The 17,390-nt window shown below is 43.2% G+C and overlaps 1 protein-coding gene across 1 annotated transcript in view; it reads left to right on the top strand.

Annotated features, from left to right (window-relative positions):
* Positions 1 to 985: 985 nt before the first annotated feature.
* Positions 986 to 17,390, top strand: part of LOC142311622 (keratin, type I cytoskeletal 19-like) — a 43,245-nt gene continuing 26,840 nt past the window's right edge. The window contains exons 1-3 of the mRNA XM_075350184.1: positions 986 to 1,481; positions 2,575 to 2,657; positions 16,540 to 16,696. Of these exons, the coding sequence (XP_075206299.1) occupies positions 1,020 to 1,481; positions 2,575 to 2,657; positions 16,540 to 16,696 (702 nt within the window). The 5' untranslated portion in view covers positions 986 to 1,019. The remainder of the gene's footprint in view (positions 1,482 to 2,574; positions 2,658 to 16,539; positions 16,697 to 17,390) is intronic.

The following is a 17,390-nucleotide window of genomic DNA, read 5'->3' as shown; positions in this document are numbered from 1 at the left end:
CGCCAAGGAACGGAATGCCCGGGTTACCCGGTGGTTCCTTTCTCTGCAGAACTTCTGTTTTACGGTTGAACACCAGGCCGGTAGGTTGCAGGGCAACGCCGATGCCTTGTCCCGCGGCCCGTGTTTGATGGCGGGAGTTCAACCCCGCACGCTTGAACTGAGGGAGGGGGGTATGTGAGACTGTGAACGGGCTGGTCCATGCCGGCCGGTACGTCTCGCCCCGGTTGTGCTCCCTCCATGTATAGAAGGCAACTCCACTCCAGGGTTAATCCTGTTTCCCTACAGGCTGAAGTGAGGGTTAAAAGGAAACAGGAACATGGGCGTGGGTCCCTAGTGTGTGAGGGAGTGAACACAACTCCCTGAGTATCTGCCAGAGAAACAAGTGTATGCTGTATTGGACTTGTGGTTTGTGCAATAAACCGTGTACTGTGACCCTTGGTGCCTAGATCCCGTGTCTTCTGCTACGCAGCTGACCACGCTACCTCACAGCACACACACACACACACACACACACACCCACGCATGCATGTGTGCGCAGACAGACAGACACCTGCATTTGCACACAAACTATTGTGTGGATGATGGAATCTATATTTCTGTGTCATGAATCTCCTTCTATTTATCACACTGTTATTAATCTAGTAATATGAAATTATATTATATGAGACACCTAGATTCTTGCACTGTGAGCAGTGTATACTTAGCGATTTAGTATATTGTAATGTGTAGTTATTGACAGCTACAACTAGTCTTTACTTTCGTGTCTCACAGGGTGTCGCCTTGTCTCATGTTCATCTTCCTAGATACACACAAAATATTTTATATAGATAAAAAACCTTTGATGAAGCTGGGAATAGGACTTGCGTAGAGACGGACGCTTGTAAAATTCCTATAAAAACATTCTACTCTATGTGACACCCTCTACACGAGCTATAAAAGAAGTTTACCTTGAAGTTTTCCTTTTTCTAATTTAAAATAAGATCTCTAACAACCTACGTGGACATAACTATTGTATCACCATGAGCAGCAGCGGTAGGAAAGCTTGGTCTTCTGCTGGATCCTTCAGAGGAACTTATCATTTTGGTGGTGACCCTAAAAAGCTGTCAAGGAGGTTGTCCTTACCATACCATGGAGGCTGTTCAGGGACATTTAGTGTACTTGGTGGAAAAAAGTTTAGGAGAACAGCTCAGGATGCTTTTCGTTATATCTTTGGATCTGAGAGTGTACACAAAAGCTATGGTCTCAGAGCTGGTCGAAGTCAAAATGAGTGGAAGAATGAAGGCTTGCTCAGCACAAACTCTAAAGAAACCATGACACTTCTAAATGATCGGCTTGCAAATTATTTAGAACAAGTTGCAGAACTGAAAGAAGAAAATAATCGACTGGAAAGAAAAATACAGACATGGGATGAAAAAAATGCTCCAAAAGAGCTACCAAACTGCGAATATTACTTGAAGACTATTAAGGAGCTTCAAAAAGAGGTAATGAAAGTCTGCAGGTAGAGATTAATGGAGGATGTTGTGTAAGTGAACTTGTCATCATAAATCAGAGCCTGCAATGGTGTGGGGTGGAGGCTGGAGCCAGCTGGGGACAATGCCAGATTAGTCTGGTTATGGTCCCTGGCTGGACCTTTATCGTTTATTTCTTTGAAACGCTTTAACATTTCATAGAAAAACATACCTGGCTGCAATCGTTCGGCCAGGCTCTGATTCATGCTGCCTGTGGTTTGTGCAGCATGAATCAGATAGCAGGATCGCTTTAAAATGACAGATCTGTGGCCTCAAAAAATGTGCCAATACCTACATTTGACCTGAGATTGTGACCTAGAATTTACTGTTTTAAAGAATATAAAATAATGTTGTTTTTTTTTTAGAACATGTTCAAAGTCACAATTAGATATTCTGAGTTAACAGTGATTATGGGATACCCACTCACAAGCCTCATCTATTAGCCAGGGCAGGTAGCAACTGCTCTGGAGGATCTGGCACGTTTATGCTTCGTTAGTTCAACACATTTATTGAATTAAAATGGTGTAATGGCAGCATTGGGGCTCAGTGGTTAGCACTGTACAGTGGGCAGCTCAGTGGTTAGCATTGTTGCATTTCAACACTGGGGTCCTGGGTACAAATCCCACTGAGGACAACAAGGAGTTTGTATTTTTTCCCCTTCTTTGCCTGTGTTTCCTCCGGGTTCTCCAGATTCCTCCTGCACTCCAAAGACATACTGAAAGGTAATGTAGATTGTGAGCTATATAAGTGAGTAAAAGAAATAAATAATGCTATATTACTCGCAGGATAAAACAGATTTGTAGGGACCTCAATAGTAGAAGACATTGTTTTCCGCTTAACATTGAAAGTCGCCTCTAACAAAAAAATGATTTTCCAAAAGAGAATCACTTTAAGAACCATAGGAGTTATGGTAGTTGTTTTTTTTTAATTGTATCAAAATTAAAAATAATCAATTATGTTATATATCAGTAACTTATATACCAAAAATAATTGATATTTCGTATAAAACTTGGCTTTGAGATCTTTATCTGAAATATTCAGCTTCAGTTTCTGCCATCCTTTCCAGATTTTGAATGCTACTATTGCGAATTCCCAGGCTGTTCTGCACATAGACAATGCCCGGCTTGCAGGGGACGATCTCCTAAACAAGTAAGAAGCATATACAGTATGTAAAGAAAGAAAATGATAGCATTGTCAAGAGATTTGTGGTGTCTTTAGGTATTATATTGTGTGAGTAGTTGAGTGTTGGACAACAATTTTATATTGGTTAATCAACAGTCTAATAAAGAAGTGAGAAATTAATCTTCCCAATGGGCCACATACCAAACTAGGATTGTCGTTAAGGGCTGAAGCAATAGACTGGACTTAATTAAGTCTGCTCAATATTTTGTCGCTTGGAATAAGCAGTATATTATACTGTTTCGATTAACTTTTACTGGTGAGAATAGATGTTACTATAAGCCCTATATTTGGGGAACCAGCAAACAAAAGTATAAAAGCCTACAATAACAAGGATGCCAACCAACTTATTAAGTCTCCAATGTGTGATCTGCTGCTATGGTCCAGAGTGCAGATGTTAGCACTATCAGGGGAGGCCATATCATTGGTGCAACCTGTGCAGACGCACAGAGGCCCAGGAGGTCAGGGGGCCCAAGAGGTCAGGGGGCCCAATATCAGCTCCAAAGCAAGTGGAATTGGGCATTATGATGAGCTCTTGGGCTGCAAAGGGCCCATCTATTGTTCCTGCACAGGGCCCTTGTTTGTTTGTGTGCAGTCCTCAACGTATCCGTTTGCACAGGGTAGAAAAAACCCACAAAGGATCATAAAAGGAAATCTAGCATCAATGAGTACTAGGCAGCTGGAAAGCAGATCTAAATAGGGCCGTCCCCTCACCTGGGCTGTATGAAGCCAAGCTGCGTTTGTATGTGCCATTTTGCTACCTCATCTGAGAGCAGCATGATAAAGGCAAGGAGATTCTGAATCCAACGGTATATCAATTAGATTAGCGGCTGCAGCCGTTCTCAAACAATCTGAATTTTTAGGATTAGTCATGTAGCTGAGCCCAGGGAGCTGTCTTGTCCTCACAGTAGGCTCTCTATAGAGATTGCACAATGACAGTGAGGTGTCAGTCACAGCAGAGAACTTGTCAGGGGGAATGTCATGCTGTGCTTGTGAGTTTCTAGTCCTGTAATGATTAAGGTACCGTCACACTAAGCGACGCTCCAGCGATCCCACCAGCAACCTGACCTGGCAGGGATCGCTGGAGCGTCGCTACACGGGTTGCTGGTGAGCTGTCACACAGGCAGATCTCACCAGCAACCAGTGACCAGCCCCCAGCCAGCAGCGACGCGTGGAAACATGCTGCGCTTGGTAACTAAGGTAAATATCGGGTAACCAACCCGATATTTACCTTGATTACCAGCGCACACCGCTTAGCGCTGGCTCCCTGCACACCTAGACACAGTACACATCAGGTTAATTACCCGATGTGTACTTTGCTACGTGTGCAGGCAGAAGGGAGCCGGCTTCTGCGGACGCTGGTAACCACGGTAAACATCGGGTAACCAAGAAGCCCTTACCTTGGTTACCCGATATTTACCTTCGTTACCAGCGTCCGCCGCTCTCACGCTGCCAGTGCCGGCTCCCTGTTCCCTGCACTCCTAGCCACAGTACACATCAGGTTAATTACCCGATGTGTAGTCCGGCTACGTGTGCAGAGAGCAGCGAGCCGACACTGACAGCGTGAGAGCAGCAGACGCTGGTAACGAAGGTAAATATTGGGTAACCAAGGTAAGGGCTTCTTGGTTACCCGATGTTTACCGTGGTTACCAGCGTCCGCAGAAGCCGGCTCCCTGCTCACTGCACATTCAGTTGTTGCTCTCTCGTTGTCACACACAGCAATGTGTGCTTCACAGCGGGACAGCAACAACTAAAAAATGGACCAGGACATTCAGCAACAACCAGCGACTTCACAGCAGGGGCCAGGTTGTTGCTGGATGTCACACACAGCGACATCACTAGCAACATCGCTGCTACGTCACAAAAGTCATGCCTCAGCAGCGATGTTGCTAGCGATGTTGCTTAGTGTGACGTGGCCTTAATTGTCCTGTTGCCTAAACAAACATAGCAAATAAAGAAAAGATCAGACTGTGACAAAACAGGCATGCCTGAAGTTTCTGTGTTAACCCTTGCAGCATACTGGCTTCAACTTACACAGCTAAACATGCTGGCAGATTCCCTTTAAGAACCTTCCTAAATACTATGTTGAACATTACCCCTCATAGGCACTTGAGAACTGAACCATAAAAAGATAGGTTAACTCAGGGTCATAGGTGCATATAAATCAGATGAGTGCTATTGAATTTTCTATTGGATTCCACTCTGACCAATGTTATTCAATGAGGCAGTGCCGAAGACCGATTGTTTTCACTGACAGAATCTGTCAGTGAAAACAGCTTGTAGAATGCTTTGATTTCACTCAAATGAAATGTTACTTACCCATTCAAGTCTATAGGTGCATGGAAAACATTGGACTGCACATGGAGGACATCTGAGTTCGATTTCCACGGACTCAGGCAATGGAGAGAATAAAACATTTTGTTCTCCATCTTCTCCTCACTGTGTACTCCAATTCTCCCAGAGAGACTTGGAACATACCATGCTGACATTCTGATCATAGTTTGATCGGAGCGTCATGAGTATAATCAATCCGATTCTCTCTGATTTAAATTTAAAAAAATTCAGAAATTATTTGACCTCAACTTAATATTAACATAAAATATAGCGCAACATGAAAACATAAGTATTCCAAAAGTTATTGATATAGAAAGTGACACATCAGATTTGTATAACTACTGTATCCTCATGTCCCAAATTGTCCGAATCATTAGGGGTTTGTGAGCTATTTGTCACATCGATAACCAATGTCTATAGGGCCTTGGACTAAAGGGTGCTTTACACGCTGCGACATCGCTAACGATATATCGTTGGGGTCAAGTCGTTAGTGACGCACATCCGGCGCCATTAGCGACATCGCAGCGTGTAACACCAAGGAGCGACGATCAACGAGCGCAAAAATGTGAAAAATAGTTGCTCGTTGACACGTCACTCCTTTCCCAAATATCGTTGCTGCTGCAGGTACGATGTTGTTCGTCGTTCCTGCGGCAGCACACATCGCTGTGCCAGACACTGCAGGAACGACGAACATTTCCTTACCTGCGTCCACCGGCAATGAGGAAGGAAGGAGGTGGGCGGCATGTTCCGGCCGCTCATCTCAGCCCCTCCTCTGCTATTGGACGGCTGCTGTGTGATGTCGCTGTGATGCAGCATGAACCGCCCCCTTAGAAAGGAGGCAGATCACCGGCCAGAGCGACGTCGCAGGGAAGGTAAGTCCGTGTGATGGGTGTTAGCAATGTTGTGCGCCACGGGCAACGATTTGCCTGTGACGCACAACCAACGGGCGCGGGAACGCTCGCTAGTGATATTGGTACCGATATCGCAGAGTGTAAAGTACCCTTAAGAATGGTGTTTTCAGAGCAGATGTTGTCTTTGTCACTCTCAACAGTAGAGACAGACAACCTATCATTAAAGGGAATCTGTCACCACATTTGAGCTATCTAACCGATTAATATGGGCTTATAGGTTATAGAATGCTGAAAGTAGTTATACCTGTCTGCCTCATAGATGCTTTCTTGTGGATAAATCTTTTATCACTCTTTGTATGTGAGCTGTTCCAGGCTATGGGCAGGCACTAATCTGTATGAGAATCTATCTCCAAAGATTATTAAATAGGAGGAGTTACCAATGCAATGTGTGATGGCCACTCTCTTCTCTCTTGATCTCACGTAGCCTGGAAGAGCTAATTTACATAAAGTGATAAAAAAAGATTTATCCACCACAAGGAATCTGATATGAGGCAGACAGGTATGACTTTTTTTTAGCAGTCTATAACCTATATGCCCATATTAATAGTTTACATAGGTCAAATGTGGTGACAGATTCCCTTTAAGTTATTTTGTAGATGCAGGGGCAGATACTGACAGTAAAGAGCCTTTGTGCAGGGCTTGCAGCTGCACCACCCTCCATCAGGCCCAATCTGCATATATTTTACCCCTAATATACATGCACATTTACATGGATTTTGACATTAATTACATATATAAGATCTGCTACCCTGGATACCTTACATGTGCCTTTACAGTAGACATTGAGATATATATATACATATATATATATATATATATATATATATATATATATATATATATATATATATATATATATATATATATATATATATATATATATATGTACATGTACAGTACAGACCAAAAGTTTGGACACACCTTCTCACTCACAGAGTTTTCTTTATTTTCATGACTCTGAAAATTTTAGATTCACATTGAAGGCATCAAAACTATGAATTAACACATGTGGAATGAAATACTTAAAAATAGTGTGAAACAGCCGAAAATATGTCTTATATTCTAGGTTCTTCAAAGTAGCCACCTTTTGCTTTGATTACTGCTTTGCACACACTTGGCATTCTCTTGATGAGCTTCAAGAGGTAGTCACCGGAAATGGTTTTCACTTGACAGGTATACCCTGTCAGGTTTAATAAGTGGGATGTCTTGCCTTATAAATGGGGTTGGGACCATCAATTGTGTTGTGCAGAAGTCTGGTGGATACACAGCTGATAGTCCTACTGAATAGACTGTTAGAATTTGTATTATGGAAAGAAAAAAGCAGCTAAGTAAAGAAAAATGAGTGGCCATCATTACTTTAAGAAATGAAGGTCGGTCAGTCAGTCCGAAAAATTGGGAAAACTTTGAAAGTGTCCCCAAGTGAAGTGGCAAAAACCATGAAACACTACAAAGAAACTGTCTCACATGAGGACCGCCCCAGGAAAGGAAGACCAAGAGTCATCTCTGCTGCGGAGGATAAGTTTATCCGAGTTACCAGCCTCAGAAATTTCAGGTTAACAGTGTGGAGGCACGGGGCTCAGTGGGTGCTCTTGTCCACTGAACAAGCCGCCTTTAGAAAGACAGCGTGGCTCAGGGCTCATCCCAACTGAACGCCGGCCTCCTTAACCGTGGGCGGAACACTACTCAGACAACACAGGGTGAGGGAATCACAATAATTAGACTTTATTGGATCCCCAAACAATTAACGGCACATAACACATAACCAGCAAAACACAAATGTAACAGGCAACAGAGTCTCACCCTTCCTCTGGCTCACCAGGGATTTAGAATGTCCATGCCTCAGAGGTTCCAGGGCTATTTACTCCAATCCAGCAGCACCCCGCTTTTGGCGGGCACCCACCGAGAAAGGAATAATGCCAGATTTAGGAAGCTGTCTGAAGTCTGCAAAGTCTGTAACAGGTGACTGAACTGTCCCAACCTGAGTGTCCTCCTTAGGTAGTCCTGGTATGATGATACAATCCTGGCAGCCGGAGTCAAAATCCCTAGGCTGTGGATATGGTCTCCAACCGGAACCGGAGTCCCTAGATTGAAGCCATAAGATATCCTGATCCTCTAGTCAGCTCCTAAATGCTTAGACTGGATCCATCAGCATCCATCAACAACAACCTGGTGGCTTAAAGAAGTCCTCTCTTATAGCCACAGCTCTCCCTCTGGGCACACTGCGTCCTCATCGATTGGTTGGACAAGATCGCCTCTCCCATTGGATGAATCTCAAGCTGCATGGACAATGTTCATCTAAATGATGTCTACAGAAAGACTGAGGGTATACATGTAGTCTGGAATGCACAGACTAGATAATGACTACTAAGGTAATTACATTAGCAATACACCACTACAATACAATGATTACTGGAAGGGTCTGGAGAAACAATACCTAAGCAAACATGAGTTGGCACACATAAGAACAATACGTCTGGCTGAATGTTAAGAAAATTTAACCCATGAGAGGCATTGGGTGTCCATGTTGTCACAAACAGCAGCTCAAATAAGAGACCAGGTCAATGCCACACAGAGTTCTAGCAGCAATCAAATCTCTAGAACAACTGTTAAGAGGAAACTTTGTGCAGCAGGCCTTCATGGTAAAATAGCTGCTAGGAAACCGCTGCTAAGGACTGGCAACAAGCAGAAGAGACTTGTTTGGGCTAAAGAACACAAGGAATGGACATTAGACCAGTGGAAATCTGTGCTTTGGTCTGATGAGTCCAAATTTGAGATCTTTAGATCCAACCACCGTGTCTTTGTGTGACGCAGAAAAGGTGAACGGATGGACTCTACATGCTTGGTTGCCCCGTGAAGCATGGAGGAGGTGTGATGGTGTGGGGGTGCTTTGCTGGTGACACTGTTGGGGATTTAATCAAAATTGAAGGCATACTGAACCAGCATGGCTACTACAGCATCTTGCAGTGGCATATTATTCCATCCGGTTTGCGTTTAGTTGGACCATCATTTATTTTTCAACAGGACAATGACCCCAAACACACCTCCAGGCTGTGTAAGGGCTATTTGACTAAGAAGGAGAGTGATGGGGTGCTACGCCAGATGACCTGGCCTCCACAGTCACCAGACCTGAACCCAATTGAGATGGCTTTGGGTGAGCTGGACCGCAGAGTGAAGGCAAAAGGGCCAACAAGTGCTAAGCATCTCTGGGAACTCCTTCAAGACCGCGGAAGGCCATTTCCGGTGACTACCTCTTGAAGCTCATCAAGAGAATGCAAAGAGTATGCCAAGCAGTAATCAAAGCAAAAGGTGGCTACTTTGAAGAACCTAGAATATAAGACATATTTTCAGTTGTTTCACACATTTTTGTTATGTATTTCATTCCACATGTGTTAAAGGGAACCTGTTAGCAGAAATTTCGCCCCGCGCATGCCCAGTGCCAGTCTCACGGCGTACGTGTGCGCAGACAAGTGATTATGGGCGGGGCTGTGATTGTTATCAGCAAGTACCCGCCAATAATCTCGTGAGCGCGCAAACCTCACCAGTGTAGATGCTAGACTGTATGGGCTGCTTCCAGGGATGACGTCCCTTTTGTCACGTGATAGTATTTTGAACACGCCCCTATCACGTGACAAAAGGGACGTCATCCCTGGAAGCAGCCCATACAGTCTAGCATCTACCCTGAGCATAGTGTGACCGCTGGTCAGGTTTGCGCGCTCAGGAGATTATGGACGGGTACTTGCTGATAACAATCACAGCCCCGCCCATAATCACTTGTCTGCGCACACGTCACCAGCGGTCACACTGCTCAGTCCCATGAGACTGGCACTGGCCATGCGCGGGGATGGCTGGAGCAGTGGGCGGTGCATCAGCTATGGAAAGGAGCGATGGGGGGCGGCATACAGGACCAGGGGGCAGAATAACGGACGCCAGAAAGCCCGCCCCCGTGTCACATTTACAGTATCTGAATACAAAAAGGTACCACTTTATAAAGTCTTTATTTTGGTCTCACATGGGGCACAATAATAACAGGGACCTTTCTAGAATGCAGCCCAGGAGCTGCAGAGGGGGAATCTTTTAGGTTTTGGGCGAAATTTCTGCTGACAGGTTCCCTTTAATTCATAGTTTTGATGCCTTCAATGTGAATCTACAATTTTCAGAGTCCTGAAAATAAAGAAAACTCGTTGAATGAGAAGGTGTGTCCAAACTTGGTCTGTACTGTATATACACACACACTGATGAGCAAAAGGGTAACAATGTTTTGAACTTTTAATTTTCAGGCTTCATATCTAACCATCCACTACATATTTGAGAGTGAGACTACCTTCATTTTATAGACAGTCATCTTGGCTATCTCATACATAAATTTGACTTGCAATTATTTAGCATATAATTAGTTATGCAGATTCTTGTCACATCACTGCATTGTTACTGTTTTGCTCCTAAAAATATTTTTTTTATTTTTATTATTTTGTCACTATTTTGTAAATTCACCATCCTTCAACACTGCCTGCTGTGGAAGACAACCCAGCACCTCTACGTCATTGTCATTGAGCCATTTCTTCATCAATCTCAACCCATGCTTGGGTCATTGTACTGCTGGAACACTATGTCATCCTTTTAATATACATAGCAATCAAGTGTACAAAGCAACTCATCTTGTAATACACTCACATATATCACAGCTTTGATGCCATCATTCATTCTGGTCAAATATCCAATGCCTTTGACTGAAACAACCCCATATCATTAGGCTTCCCCCGACCAACTTGACAGTTCCTTCAATTTCTCGATCCCTAAAGCCTGCTTTACACGGTACAAATACGCATACGATGTCGTATGCGATCGTACCCACCCCTATCGTATGTGCGGCACGTTCAATTTGTTGACCGTGTCAAACGATTATTTCCCGTCACACGTACTTACCCTTCCATATGACCTCACTGTGGGCGGCAAACATCCACTTCCTGGAGTGGGAGGGACGTTCGGTGTCACAGCAATGTCACGCGGCAGCCGGCCAATAGAAGTGGAGGGGCGGAGATGAGCGGGACGTACACATCCCGCCCACCTTCTTCCTTCCGCATTGCCGACAGGAACCGCGGGACGCAGGTAAGATCTGTTCATCGTTCCTGGGGTGTCACACACTGCGATGTGTGATACCTCGGGAACATTGAACAACCCGACATACAATTTTTAGCTTTTGAACGACGTGCATGCGATGAACGGTTTTTCGTTCTATCGCAATCGCACGTACAGTTAGGTCCAGAAATATTTGGACAGTGACACAATTTTCGCGAGTTGGGCTCTGCATGCCACCACATTGGATTTGAAATGAAATCTCTACAACAGAATTCAAGTGCAGATTGTAACGTTTAATTTGAAGGTTTGAACAAAAATATCTGATAGAAATTTTAGGAATTGTACACATTTCTTTACAAACACTCCACATTTTAGGAGGTCAAAAGTAATTGGACAAATAAACCAAACCCAAACAAAATATTTTTATTTTCAATATTTTGTTGCGAATCCTTTGGAGGTAATCACTGCCTTAAGTCTGGAACCCATGGACATCACCAAACGCTGGGTTTCCTCCTTCTTAATGCTTTGCCAGGCCTTAACAGCCACAGCCTTCAGGTCTTGCTTGTTTGTGGGTCTTTCCGTCTTAAGTCTGGATTTGAGCAAGTGAAATGCATGCTCAATTGGGTTAAGATCTGGTGATTGACTTGGCCATTGCAGAAGGTTCCACTTTTTTGCACTCATGAACTCCTGGGTAGCTTTGGCTGTATGCTTGGGGTAATTGTCCATCTGTACTATGAAGCGCCGTCCGATCAACTTTGCGGCATTTGTCTGAATCTGGGCTGAAAGTATATTCCGGTACACTTCAGAATTCATCCGGCTACTCTTGTCTGCTGTTATGTCATCAATAAACAAAAGTGACCCAGTGCCATTGAAAGCCATGCATGCCCATGCCATCACGTTGCCTCCACCATGTTTTACAGAGGATGTGGTGTGCCTTGGATCATGTGCCGTTCCCTTTCTTCTCCAAACTTTTTTCTTCCCATCATTCTGGTACAGGTTGATCTTTGTCTCATCTGTCCATAGAATACTTTTCCAGAACTGAGCTGGCTTCATGAGGTGTTTTTCAGCAAATTTAACTCTGGCCTGTCTATTTTTGGAATTGATGAATGGTTTGCATCTAGATGTGAACCCTTTGTATTTACTTTCATGGAGTCTTCTCTTTACTGTTGACTTAGAGACAGATACACCTACTTCACTGAGAGTGTTCTGGACTTCAGTTGATGTTGTGAACGGGTTCTTCTTCACCAAAGAAAGTATGCGGCGATCATCCACCACTGTTGTCATCCGTGGACGCCCAGGCCTTTTTGAGTTCCCAAGCTCACCAGTCAATTCCTTTTTTCTCAGAATGTACCCGACTGTTGATTTTGCTACTCCAAGCATGTCTGCTATTTCTCTGATGGATTTTTTCTTTTTTTTCAGCCTCAGGATGTTCTGCTTCACCTCAATTGAGAGTTCCTTAGACCGCATGTTGTCTGGTCACAGCAACAGCTTCCAAATGCAAAACCACACACCTGTAATCAACCCCAGACCTTTTAACTACTTCATTGATTACAGGTTAACGAGGGAGATGCCTTCAGAGTTAATTGCAGCCCTTAGAGTCCCTTGTCCAATTACTTTTGGTCCCTTGAAAAAGAGGAGGCTATGCATTACAGAGCTATGATTCCTAAACCCTTTCTCCGATTTGGATGTGAAAACTCTCATATTGCAGCTGGGAGTGTGCACTTTCAGCCCATATTATATATATAATTGTATTTCTGAACATGTTTTTGTAAACAGCTAAAATAACAAAACTTGTGTCACTGTCCAAATATTTCTGGACCTAACTGTAGGTTTTACACGCTACAATATTACTTACGATGCTGGATGTGCGTCACTTACGACGTGACCCCGCCGACACATTGTAAGATTTATTGTAGCGTGTAAAGCCCACTTAAGCCCCTTTTTCCCTTGTTTCTGGCAGACCCATTTGTACCCATCAGAGCCTAGTCTATTGACTTTCATCTCATTGCTCCAAATCATCTGTTTTCAATCTTCTACTGTCCACTTTTGGTACTTTTTTTCAAACTCGAGCCAACACTTCTTATGATGAAGTCGAGGCTTCTTCACCTTTTTTTTCCAGACTTATGTAATGTGTTTTGCAAGATACTTGCATCGATGTTTGTGATCTCACTATTACAAAGCATACGAGCCACCTCCATTGCCGGGTTTGTTACACTACAACTAATAGACCTTGTGATGATCCGAATTGTTGTCTACGATATTTTGCCTGGACGTCCACCTCTTGGCTTTTGAAAGGAAGGATGGACTTCTTTGCATATTCTTCCAACTGTCATGACAGTCACATGTAGCAGTTTATCACTTTTCTTGGTCGATAGACCGCTATCGATTAGCTGGACGATGCAGTTTCTCATTTCTTGGGATATCTTCTTCATGGCTGCTCCTAAATTCAAACCAGTGACCTTTCGCTTAGGAATCAACCTAATAACACACTGAGCTATTAAGGATGTGAGAACAGGTTGTACATTGTATTATACAGGAAGAATTTTTTTTTCCAAACACCAAGAGCAAAACAGTAACAATGCAGTGACATAACAAAAATCTGCATAACTAATCAAATGCCAGATAGGTGAAAGTCAAATTTATGTATGCAATAGCCATGATGATCATCTAGAAAATGAAGATAGTCTCACGCTCAAAGCTATAATGGATGGTGAGATATGGAACCTGAAATTCAAAAGTTCAAAACATTGTTACCCCTTTGCTCATCAGTGTATACTGTATATATATATTTTTAGTATTAAATAGTATACATATTATGTATTATTATAATATACAGTGCCTACAAGTAGTCTTCAACCCCCTGCAGATTTAGTAGGTTTGATAAGATGCAAATAAGTTAGAGCCTGCAAACTTCAAACAAGAGCAGGATTTATTAACAGATGCATAAATCTTACAAACCAACAAGTTATGTTGCTCAGTTAAATTTTAATAAATTTTCAACATAAAAGTGTGGGTCAATTATTATTCAATCCCTAGGTTTAATATTTTGTGGAATAACCCTTGTTTGCAATTACAGCTAATAATCGTCTTTTATAAGACCTGATCAGGCCGGCACAGGTCTCTGCAGTTATCTTGGCCCACTCCTCCATGCAGATCTTCTCCAAGTTATCTAGGTTCTTTGGGTGTCTCATGTGGACTTTAATCTTGAGCTCCTTCCACAAGTTTTCAATTGGGTTAAGGTCAGGAGACTAGGTGACTAGGCCACTGCAACACCTTGATTTTTTCCCTCTTGAACCAGGCCTTGGTTTTCTTGGCTGTGTGCTTTGGGTCGTTGTCTTTTTGGAAGATGAAATGACGACCCATCTTAAGATCCTTGATGGAGGAGCGGAGGTTCTTGGCCAAAATCTCCAGGTAGGCCGTGCTATCCATCTTCCCATGGATGCGGACCAGATGGCCAGGCCCCTTGGCTGAGAAACAGCCCCACAGCATGATGCTGCCACCACCATGCTTGACTGTAGGGATGGTATTCTTGGAGTCGTATGCAGTGCCATCCAGTCTCCAAACGTCACGTGTGTGGTTGGCACCAAAGATCTCGATCTTGGTCTCATCAGACCAGAGAACCTTGAACCAGTCTGTCTCAGAGTCCTCCAAGTGATCATGAGCAAACTGTAGACGAGTCTTGACATGACGCTTTGAAAGTAAAGGTACTTTACGGGCTCGTCTGGAACGACCATTGCGGTGGAGTACGTTACTAATGGTATTGACTGAAACCAATGTCCCCACTGCCATGAGATCTTCCCGGAGCTCCTTCCTTGTTGTCCTTGGGTTAGCCTTGACTCTTCGGACAAGCCTGGCCTCGGCACGGGTGGAAACTTTCAAAGGCTGTTCAGGCCGTGGAAGGCTAACAGTAGTTCCATAAGCCTTCCACTTCCAGATGATGCTCCCAACAGTGGGGACAGGTAGGCCCAACTCCTTGGAAAGGGTTTTGTACCCCTTGCCAGCCTTGTGACCCTCCACGATCTTGTCTCTGATGGCCTTGGAATGCTCTTTTGTCTTTCCCATGTTGACCAAGTATGAGTGCTATTCACAAGTTTGGGGAGGGTCTTAATTAATCAGAAAAGGCTGGAAAAAGAGATAATTAATCCAAACATGTGAAGCTCATTGTTCTTTGTGCCTGAAATACTTCTTAATACTTTAGGGGAACCAAACAGAATTCTGGTGGTTTGAGGGGTTGAATAATAAATGACCCTCTGAATAAACTTTTCACAATTTAAAAAAAAATAATAAAAAGAAATAACATTCTTTTTTGCTGCAGTGCATTTCACACTTCCAGGCTGATCTACAGTCCAAATGTCACAATGCCAAGTTAATTCCGAATGTGTAAACCTGCTAAATCTGAAGGGGGTTGAATACTACTTGTAGGCACTGTATATTATACATGTGCACAATCATATATAAAATATCCACATAAACATAGCACATATACTGTATATGCACAGGTAAAGTTTTGTGTTCAGATGAGCAGATGATATCTTTTTTGTTCATTCATTCATTCATTCATAGTTTCACTTCTAGAGATAAGTGAATTGATTCACAGGACCCTGGTCCAGCGATCATATCATTAGTCCATGGCCGCCAGATTACGTTGATGATTACGTTGCCCAGGGTCTACAAATTAGGCGAGCCATTGGGGATTCTGGAGGTGGTTTGTAGGACCCTGGTCCAGTGGTCTATATCAGTGTTTAGTGACCTCTACAATTTGCTCACTTCTATTCACTATAAAGTTCTGTCTGCTATGCTAGAAATTGTGAGCTTGAGATGCGGTGCTAGTGAAGGTCTGGTATCTTCTTGAAACAACTATGTATCGTGGCGTTGGTCTTTTATATGGAAATTAATAGAGGCAACAATGTTGCTATCTGTAGCTGCCAAGACGGGATAAAGCTACAAGTTACTGACAGTGAGCATTTTACCAGTAGAAATGTCCATTGTCAAGACTCAACTGTTCATCTGTAAAGAGGTGGACAGGCTGTCATGTTATGCCCTGAAGACACCAATCGTAATGATGTAAAATGAATTGTGATGTGTAATGTTTAAATGGGTTTATTGAATATAGGTTAACAGAGTCAAAGAGGTATTCCCAAAGGTGGGGGTGTCCACTGTAATAACACCACCACACACACCCAGAATCCCCAATTTCTGTAGCATGTAGAGAAGTTGAAAGTGAATACCTTGCCCACAGCTACCGTCCTGAGCCACGTTACATATCTACAGTTTGAAGATGTGGAAAATTTGCTGTCACTTGGTGATCAGTAAGGGTCCAAATGTTGGGACCCTCACCAATTATGAGAATGAAGAAGCTGAGTTATGTTATTTTCAATGTGCCTGTAGAGCCCTATTCTAGCAACTGATGGGAATCCTTGTGGAACATGCAATGAAACAAATAAAATCAGAAACATATTATAATGATCAGTTATAGGATTTCCTGTCATTAATAACATAAGTTTAAATTAACCAATATATTTCTTTTCAAGATATACTATGGAGCTCAGTTTACGGAATAATATAGAAGCAGATATACAAGCCTTGCGGAAAGGTCTTGATGGACTGACCTTAGAAAAATTTGACCTTGATTTTCAGATTAATTTCCTCATGGAAGATTTGACACTGCTAAAGACGAGCCATGTTGAGGTACTGTGATTGAGAATGATGGATCTGTGAGTAACAGATTTTGTACTAGTCTATACAATAGCACACCCCAGTCATTATTGTACAATCCTATAGACTACAATAATGTGCAATACTATACAACAGTACACTATAATATACACTTTGCTATACTGTACAATACTACCCTTTCCTACACTATCCTGTAAAATACTACATCTCACTACACTACACTGTGCAATACTACACCTCACTACAGCAGGGGTGGGCAATTAATTTTGCCATGGGGCCGCATGACAAATTGGGATGGTTTTAGAGGACCGGACTAATATAATAAACTCAGTTCTACCAAATACTGTATATAGTATATATATACACTAACCTTCCATAAACAAACAGTAAGTTAAACAATACAAAGATTCAATGAAAATATGGAGGTCAGTGGGGACCATACATACTGGCCCTGGTGGCCAGTGGGGAGCATACATACTGGCCAGTGGGGAGCATACATACTGGCCAGTGGGGAGCATACATACTGGCCCTGGTGGCCAGTGGGGAGCATACATACTGGCCCTGGTGGCCAGTGGGGAGCATACATACTGGCCCTAGTGGCCAGTGGGGGGCATACATACTGGCCAGTGGGGAGCATACATACTGGCCCTGGTGGCCAGTGGGAAGCATACATACTGGCCCTGGTGGCCAGTGGGGAGCATACATA

The sequence above is a fragment of the Anomaloglossus baeobatrachus genome, chromosome 5 (assembly GCF_048569485.1).
Source record: "Anomaloglossus baeobatrachus isolate aAnoBae1 chromosome 5, aAnoBae1.hap1, whole genome shotgun sequence".
In the NCBI taxonomy this organism is placed as follows: Eukaryota; Metazoa; Chordata; class Amphibia; order Anura; family Aromobatidae; genus Anomaloglossus; species Anomaloglossus baeobatrachus.
Note: the sequence above shows the minus strand (reverse complement) of the source record. Positions and strands in the feature narration are given on the sequence as shown.